At 43.4% G+C, this 9,627-nt stretch overlaps 1 protein-coding gene across 1 annotated transcript in view; it reads left to right on the forward strand.

The window, feature by feature from the left end:
• Positions 1–9,627, forward strand: part of SUFU (SUFU negative regulator of hedgehog signaling) — a 92,613-nt gene that overhangs the window by 54,933 nt on the left and 28,053 nt on the right. Inside the window, exon 8 of the mRNA XM_017726158.1 lies at positions 959–1,070. Within this exon, the coding sequence (XP_017581647.1) occupies positions 959–1,070 (112 nt within the window). The remainder of the gene's footprint in view (positions 1–958; positions 1,071–9,627) is intronic.

The raw sequence follows: 9,627 nt of genomic DNA on the forward strand, positions 1-9,627 counted from the left end.
CTTTCAAATGGGTGAAGAAACATAAAATTTGAGGGCTTGAGATTTCCTGGAATTAACAATGGTTTCTACGGGAATGGCATGTTACTTGTTCTTAAATCCATGGTAAAAATTAGTTAAATGCATACAGTGTTTCTTATGGCTTCCCTGCAAATATTTTTAACTGTGCTGGATCTAAAAATGGTGTTTTGCCTTAGCCCTGAAATGAAAAGCCCAAGAGAGGTATACATGATGAAATCTGTATATCCTTCAAAAGATTTTGAAATAATTTGTGGGTTTTGTTCTCTACCTAAATTCTCACATTTCTCATAAAAAGATGAGGAAACTTCTAAGAAAGGCAGGAAAGCTTCCTATTGAAAGTATTTGGCCAGTAGACATTTCAGCAAAAGGCAGAAGTAAAAAGACTGCATCTGAACTGCATAATTTGCAGCTTATTTTCAGATATGAGCTTGAGGCTAAAGGTTGCCCTGCATAAAAATCCCTTCCTTTGTGAATCTTGTTGTAAATTAATCAACAGATTTCCAAAGCCAATTGCAAAAAAACTTGGAAGCCTTCATACATTCGTTTGTTAAAGGAACAAATTCCTGTTATGCCTAATAGGAAAAATTATTTCCAGTACAAAGGCTTGGAAGTGTCAGGAGGTTCTATGAGAGTTACAGAACCAACAAACACCTCATTTATGAAAATTTACAAAACTACTCAGAATTTCTTCATCAGGAGGACTCAGTACCAAAGATTTCAGCTCTCCTTGCCTGCCATAACAATGAAGCCCAAACAAGGGAATGCAGGCTGACATTATAAAGTGAAATAACTTCTAAGGAAGTGCAGTAAAGTGTTACCCTGTAACATATTTCCACTTCTTTCTGAAGGGGAAGAGTTTAGATGAAACACACCTGATATCTTCTTGTGTCTGTGTTATTTCTGGGGATTCTAAATCATGTTAAAAAAATTCTCTTTGCAGATACAGAGCAAATCAGGGAGACTTTGCGGAGAGGGCTTGAGATTAACAGCAAACCTGTCATACCTCCAATCAATGCACAAAGACAGAATGGGTTGAACCTCGACCGAGCACCGTGAGTTTCACCCTGCACATTCAGATGGTGGAAGAGGAAGGTTAAAGAGCTCAGCATGGAAAAAAAAGCTAAAGCTGGGTGGGGAAAGACTTGGCAAGGGGAGAGGAAGCTGGCAGTGAATACTTGCAAAGTGCAAAGATAGAGGGAGAATTGTTCAGGTTGGATTGATGGACTAGTGCTCAGGAGGGCAGCTCTTCAGAGGTGTTTTGGACAAACCTTGGTAATGCAGAGTGGCTCTGACTGTTCTGTAGAACCTGCTGTTCATGCTCTACAGTGTTTTAATTCAGACTGGACTGATCTCTATAAAAAGTACTGTGCTGAAAGGTGCTGTGGTGTCCAGAGCTAGGTGGCATAGGTGACTGCTGATAATTTTTCCTGAGTATTTTGTTTTCAAGGTCATAATTACAAACCTTTTGGTTAAAATGTTGATTTTTTTTCTTTTTAAGTGACTTTGATCTTGCCTTGCTTAAACAGGTGGGTTCTGTCAGTAATTACATGCCAGTAACACCTGGGTCTCTAATAGCAGTAGTCTAACAGGTGATTTAAGTGGGACTAGGTGGGCCTGTAGATACCTCTTGTAACTTTTGACTTAAGTGAATGTATAGGAAATTACCTGTGGTTTCAAGCCATCTGTAGTATCTGCACTTCTGTCTTTCTGGGTTTCTCCCCTTCCCCTCTTAGACTTCAGGTGCTAGTTCAGTGTCTTCCCATCAATTTTAATGTTTTCGTCTGAATGATACAGAAAGACATGCATCTTTGCTGCACTCTTTCATCTTGGTATTTCCTTTGGTTTCTTAGTCTCTGATGAACATTTGTGCCTTCTGCTCTCAAGAGTAAAGATCATCATGAAAACAGTGCTTCCCTGTAGTGCCAGCAGGGACAGCACCCTGCTCTGTTTCAATTCCTGTTTCATTCTTGATTCAAACATTGCATGAGAAAAATATTTCTTGTTGTTGTCCTTTCTTATTACATTTTGTGGGTGACTTCTGATTTGCCTGATATATGAATGTTGATGAGTTGCCTTTGGGGGAAGCATTATGTGTCAATTGCTGATGCTTTTTACTAGTATGTAATATGAGATATAGGTGCTTATATTAAAAAATCTCAAGTGACTTTATTATTGCTTTAGGAATAATCTTACTTTTGTGATATAGTAATTACATGGAGCCAAATTCTGATCTGACTCAGGTTTTGAGTAGTATTTCTCTGCCTGCAGGTTGGTTACATTGGACCATTGGTTGGTCCCACTGGCCCCACTGAAAAGAATATAAAATTACACCATGTGATTTGCACAAATCACACCTAGCCTTGGAGAGCTCAAAAGTACTGGGCAGGATTTCTCACAGATGCTGGGCTCCTGCATGCATCTGCATGCCCAGTGTAAGCTCTGAGTCCGCAGTGGTTGGGGGTGACCAGAAACATTTTGGGTGCACATCAGGTCAAGGAGGCAGCTGATGGGTAAGCCTTAATGCTGGGAGGCTGTTGTTGCTTAGATAAGAGAGCTTTACGTTACTCAGGGTGAGATAAACAAAGAGACGCTTGATTCAGAGTGGTGAAAGGTTAGCAGAGGTCTAAAATGAAGCACACAAATATTTACCTGGGTTTTTAACTGTTCTGAGACAGAGGAAGGCAGGTCAAATTCAGAGCCTCGTATCTGTGACAGTGCTCTTTGTTGCAAATCTCTCTTACCTGCAGCAGCTGCACACCCACCCTGCCTGAAGCCTGAGTGGTAGGAATGGCAGGTTCCCAGTGTTTGCCTCCTAGGAGGTCAATACATTTCTCTGAGGTCTGTGGTTACCACTGGGGAAACTGCTAGGTAGCCTGGTTCTCCATAAGCACTTCAGTTAAGGAAAGACAGCTATCAGCTGTGTTACTGTGGTGGTACTATTGGAGGGATAGGGGAGATCTCAGCTTAAGACAGCAGTGTGTCCTAGTTCTTTCTTCCTCCATCTTACTGGCTGCTTTAAGAGGAGTTTGGGAAAGGTCTTCTCCTTGTGCAGTTGCTTCTCCTCTCCATGTAGCAGATACAATGGGACTTGTTCAATGCATTGACCATACCAAAAGGGGTGGTTTGTGCTGGAAAGCAGTGTTTACTTAAAACCTCTGGCTAACTAGTACTTAAATCAGACCTGATGATTACCCTTACTGTGGCTAAAACTGATCAGTCAACACATTTTCCAGAACAGTGTGGTATAGATGAAGCAGAAGAGGAAGATCTTGTTATGCCTCTGCCTTCCTTAATGCACTGTCTCAGCATGTCTCATGCATTTGAGCAAAGTTGCTCAATGTGAAATAAGTACAAGAGTATGATATGGAGACTTTCATCTCCAGCTGCTGCACAGGAATGTAACTCAGGAGCTCAGCTTTTGCATGCAGTAATGTATCTACATCCATGTTCCCTCCAGGTACCTGCAGGGGTAAAGGCTGAGACACAAAAGGCACAAACCCAGTGCAGATATAACTGTTTCATAGGACTTCTGAGCACCTGAGATGAAGGACAATTCTGTACATAGATCTAGTTCTTCTGGTGTGATCCTTGCTTGCACTGCTTGAGCCTGGTAGGGCTGGGATTCAGGTCTGTCCTTTGCTGTAAATCTTGTGTAATCAAAGGCAAGTCATTTAGCTATTGAGCTTCAGTTCTGAATCTATAAAATGGGACTAATAACAATGTCATCTTCTTGAGGCACCACAAAGATAAATATGTTAATGATTACGAGGTGCTGGCTGATGGGAAGCAGGCTTGTGTGTAATCATATCCTGCACTGTACACACCAGATCATAAAATATCAAACCCGTGGTTCTTTGCAAGGGTCCTGTGAATAACTGGTGCATTAGAAGTTCTTTAGGAACTTGACAGAAGTGCTCTGTTGGGGCATGGCAAATTGTTTCAAATATGCTTTCCACAGAGAGCACTGCAGAACCCCAGGCTGTCAAATTTGCACCCAACTGACATTAGGATGTTAAAGTCTGACACAGACTCTAAGGGCTTTGTGCAGAAGAGGAATGTGCTGTTTATTTATCATGGATTTGCAACCACCAACTGCTTTCCTAGTAGCTTTCTTCCCTTTCTTTTATCCTAACTCTACCACCCACACACAATAATCTATCAAGGTCTAAAGCAGACAACCTGTTCTGCATTCAGCATCACAAATAGTATCAGAAACACTCAAACATTTGAATATTTGTTTGTATAAAATGTAGAGGATCAAGATTCCGCATAGATTTCCCAGTCTTTGTATAGTTACAGTTTTCAGTGCTTATGCAAAAACCTCACATTGTTTGGTTGCAGATAGGGCTTGATTCAGTGTTTTGGCTCCAGCAAAGCACATACTTACATGTTAAGCATGCATATTACCAGTTGTTCACTGTCCCAGAGTCCTAAAAAAAAGTTCCTTTGAGAAAAAGCTGGTTTCTGTCAAAACCCTGCTGGGCAGCTGTAGTACTTTGATTCATTAGTGTTATTACTGTAGACTGTGTAGCCCCTTTTCTCCTAAGGATATTAATAAAAGCACACTTAAAGCTTAAAACTGCATCGGACATCTGTTTCTCAAAATGACTGTTGGCTCAGTTCATAAGCAGCCATTAAATCAGTTTGTACGTATTAACAAAAGAACATGTAAATTAATCTTTGGAAACATGACTAATCATTTTGAACATAGGTAACCGAATATTCTCAGTTACCACTTGGAAAAATAAGACGTGTATGAATACCAGTGTGCGTTTCAGTGGTGCATTATTTGTTTCTTAGGATCCATCAGCTTCATAGGTGCTGCTGAGACAGACAGAAAGGCAAGGCTCCCAGTCTCCTGAATCGTGCAGATTGACTCTTGTTGGATACAGAGAACTGTTACCCATAGGGGACATTTAAATGTCAGGGTAAACACTGCTGCTGTCAAGGCCTCAGTGGGCTGGAAGCTCCAGATGTCAAAGTTCAGTGACACTTGTGGAGTCTTGCTTCGATCACTATTTAATTTCTTGATTTAATAATTTCTGGGGCCGAGTCTTTGGTTGTCCCTGGTAATTAGCTCTGTGCTCTCCTGTGTGGTAGGTGAGCAGTATCTCCGTGTTACAGATTAGGACAGCAGAGTTAATTTGCCACAGTTGCAGTGAGAACCAGCTTTGGGATAAGGGAATTCTTGACCTTTTCCACCCCTCAAGGGCCCCCTTGATCATGCAGCATTGCTGAAATTGATGTTTTTCTGCCTCTTGGCTGACTCTGACTGTTCTGCTGTGAGTTGAGGCATGGAGTAGAAACCTAGTGCTAGCACACTGCATTACTGCATGTGTTGAAGCTAAAATTACCTGTAATTGTTGCATTTCATTGTGCCAGAATTCAGGTATTGCCCACGCATGCCCCAGTGTCTGAACATGAGGTTTTAGTGATAGAAGAGGGTCTCTCAAAGCTATATTACTTTGATACAGCTTTTCCATCGTGTCTCTGCTGTTTATCACTCTCCCCCTTCTCAAGAAGGATCAAATGGTGTGGTTCACATGCCTGACTCTCATACTTCTGTTTGGGATTTCCCAGGTACCTGTGCTTCTGCTGGTCCCTTATGTACGGTGGTCACTTGTCCAGGGACCCACAGAGACCTCAGATCCTATCTGCATTCAATTTCTAGGCAGAAAGACAGGTTGAGTCTAGGGAAACCTGAACATATGGTAGCCCTGTAGCCATGCGCTAATTCCATCCAGCCCTGAACAGTTTCCAGCTGTGCAGGGAAATGAAGGCAGGTTCCTGGCAAACAGAGTAGGGAACAACCCTCCAGCAGGTGGGGCTGGCAGGACTGTCCTGGCGGTGACCTGCTGGAGCACTGCACTCTGAGCATCTCAGGTGGTTGCCCTTCCCTTGTGGGAAGAGGGAGGAGTTGTGTCACTCCAGAATTCCTCCTGGGATAACCCCAGACTGTCACATTGTGTGCCCGGTTTGGAGCACATGAGTAATAGTGGCACTGCTTCCAGGGCTGGAGTCCACTGCCCCTGTAGTTCCTCTGACTTGGTAAATAGGGCACACGGATTTCTCCTGTCAGGGAGCAGCACTGGGTTAATGCACATTAACAAACTCCACCTGAGCAGCATTTCTGAGGAAGCTCTGACGGTAATACCAAAACGTAGGATGTGCTTGGAGGCGAGTCTGCACTTTGCTTCTCCCAGTTGCACTGGGTTTTCATTCTGCTTTACTTGGGCGGAGAGGAGCTCTTGTCTTTGTAACTGGTTTCCTGTCTTCAGTTCTTGGAGGCAAACTTTACATAAAGAGGAGCATTTCAGCATTCTCTGAAGCTGTCTGGTTCTGGCTAGGCTTTCTGATTCTGCAACCACTAAGCAGTAAGTTTCCAATCCAGTCCTGCTTATTTAGGCATGCTCTCTCATCGGGTCGCCATTCAGTGGTGTCCTGGTTGAGTCAGGAATGCTGCATGGGGGGAGGCAATATACTTTAGGGAGTGTCTCTCAGCGTGAGGCTGAGTGCTGGGTGACAAGATTGCAAACTAGAAAAGTAAATGTCTAGAAAACCAGTGTCAGTAGAAGCGCAAAGCAGTCACCATGCTAATAATTTGCACCCCTGCATAGCTTTCCTGATCTAAGAATCCAAAAGTGCTTTGCAAACATTGACTTAATCCTTGCAACATCCCTACGTGGAAAAATGTCTCAGTTTTATAGACATGGAACCTGAAGCATAAAACAGTTGTTTGACTTTGCTCATGAGTCTGCAGGGTGCCAGTGGCACAGCCTAAATCTCTCCATTCCAGTTCAGCTGCAGGTCTTGGAACAGTCTGGCCCCTGCAAGCTCTGACAGTAGTTATTATGCAGCTTTCCAAAGGGATATGTGAGTGGCAAGAAGATTGTTGCTACTGGCATTGTCCTAGCAGCCCTTCCATGCCAGGAAATGCACACAGAACATCGTCACCATCCTGTTTAACCAGGCTGAGGAGCACCCAGGTCTGAGCACTCGAGGTAACCTTGTCTCAGTGTGACCACGGCAGGAGCTGTGTAACCACGTCCTCCGCGGGTCTGCACTTTCCTCTGTGCGTTCCTGACGGCTGCTGTAACTCTGTGTGCCAAGGTGCTTAGGGCTCTTTCCCACAGCTGCTGGATTGCCCTTCAGGGGAAACTGTGGGAAAGAGACTGGAAGATTGTTGGCACTTAAGTGATCTTTGACCATATCTTCATGAGGGAGGGAGGAGGTTTGAAATAGCCACGGTTGGAAAGGGAAGAAGAGGGAGTGGAAGGGGGGGTGTGGGAGGGGAAGAAAGGAAAAGTGGCCCGACCTTTCTCTCCCAGCTGTGTAAGCCTGCACTGATGGTTTGCATTTGCTAACTCACAGTACTGAATTTTATATGGAGGGAGCTAGGAGCAATGACAGAAACTACCTTCAGTGTGGCAGTGAGCACCCACTCCTGGAAAGAGCCCCTGCCATGGCCAGCTTCCAACAGTGTATCCTTTGTGATTTTGATACCTGGGAGGGTAGCTTGGAAATGCAGTAAAATTATTCTCTATATCAGCAGTAGTGCTTGGAGGGGAACTGAGACTTCCTTCCTTGACAGATCCATGAGATCAAGTGCTCTGATCATAAAGCAAAACGCAAATGCAAGAATAAATAAACCTTTCTTAATCTGATCAACCTGGCTATTCTTGAATCTTATAAAATAACTACCAGTGGTTGCTTGAGAAGGGGTTGCTATAAACATGACTTATAAGGCAGGGACATCCAAACTTTGTGCAACCCAGTGATTGCATTGGCGATTTTCCAGGATCCCCACAGGCTGCTGCTAATTGGCATCAAATTAAGCAGGTTGCAGCCACCCTCATCCTTAATACAAAGGGAGGGCCCCCGGGAGGCTACAGGTTCCAGCGTGTGGCCTTCTCACATCAAGAAGGAACACAGCACACTGGGACATCGAGTCTCTTCAGGCCCTTTCCCCTTATTGACGGATCTGGGGAAGCTGCAGGCTACACTGGACACCTTTGCAATGGCTTGACCACCCTCTCTTTCTCAGAAAAAGAAAAAGAAATCAAATATGGCTTTGGTTAAGTTCATGTTAATCAGCATTCATGAGACTTAACAAAAAACAACAAACATAATTTCCTCCCTCTCTCCTCCACCCAGAAGCAGACTACTGGTAGAAACCAAAGCTGGAAAAAATAGTTGAAAGTCAGCTAAAGTCACCTTGGTAACTGCAGCAATACACTTGCCCAGAACAGGAGACATCAAACCCAACTACAAACAGCTTTAAGGAAACAAAAAGAATGTAATCATCTAAAGAATTAATCTGACAACTGCCCACGTTTACACCTCCCACAAGCTCCCAATCAGAGGGAAATGCGCTTTAATCTCCTCCAACTCCCCTCCAGTTTCACAAAACACTAGATGTGCAGTCTTTAAACTGGGGCATTTCCGGCATGCTGCTTCCATTTAAATCTGCTGCCTTTCCTTATGCAGCAGCCCTGGCTTTTGCAGACTTGTTTTTTCTGGACACTGAAGAAACATGAATTTTTCTGTGGGGGTTGGACGACGTATTAAATCCGGAATAGACAAAGTTTGCAACATTTTGCCTGATAGTCAGCTAGATCTTAGTCATAACAAGTAAAACTCCACTGACTTTTGCTGCTGATTTATTTGGTGATGGGGTGGAGGAAGCAAAGACTTACGGGTAACTGGCAGTCGTAAAACCAGGATTGTTAGTGTTAGAAAGCAGACTTTTTCTACATTTTTTTCTGAGCCTGAAAACTACAAGCTGTGGATGGCAATGTGTGTTAGGACATGAGCTTTTTATTAATAACAACCTAGAGGTCCTGCTGACCCTTCATCTGGGCTATCACCCTTTGGAAGGGTCAGCACAAGAATTTCCAATCTCAAAGAGAGAATTTTAATGGGTCTTTCTGAGTCCCTGTGTCATGCGACATTTTTCCGAGTCTGAAAGTGATGGCACTGTGGCTTCCTGATGTGTTATGTGAAGTCCACAATACACACTTCTTGTTTAGAAGGGTCTACCTTAGACCTTTAACCTTAGAAGGTTATTTGGTTTCTGCTATTGGAGTTTCACCCTTAATTTTAAATACCTGAAATTGTGTGAGTTCCTCTGAAAGGAAACAAGAGACACAGAGAATGAGTATTTTGGAAAAATTTTGTCGAAAGGATTAATCCTTTCATGTCATTCAAAGTATTAACTACCATTTTGCTTCACCTTTTTGACAGAAGGGCTGGTTACTTATTAATGTGAAGTCATAATTATTGACAGCCCTAAAGTCATGACAGTTCCGTTTGATAGTTATACATTAGTCAACATCTTCTCTTGAGCATGTAATGACAAACGGCATTTGCTGGTTTTAATAAGACTCAGAAAGCTTTGCCCCTTGCCTCCAGAATATTGTCGTCATTCCTATTATTGCATTAACAACCGGAGGCTGTTTCCCCTCCGGACTGCAGCCCCATTGTGCTCACAGCTATACTGCCTAGCATGGTGCAAACCTAAACACCCACATTCAGCTCGGAGGGATTTGGAGCCCAGGGGTATGGGGAGCTGTCCTGCAGCTCTCTGTCCTGCTGCAGCACAAACCTTAC

The sequence above is a fragment of the Corvus brachyrhynchos genome, unplaced genomic scaffold, assembly GCF_000691975.1.
Source record: "Corvus brachyrhynchos isolate BGI_N302 unplaced genomic scaffold, ASM69197v1 scaffold61, whole genome shotgun sequence".
Lineage (NCBI taxonomy): Eukaryota > Metazoa > Chordata > Aves > Passeriformes > Corvidae > Corvus > Corvus brachyrhynchos.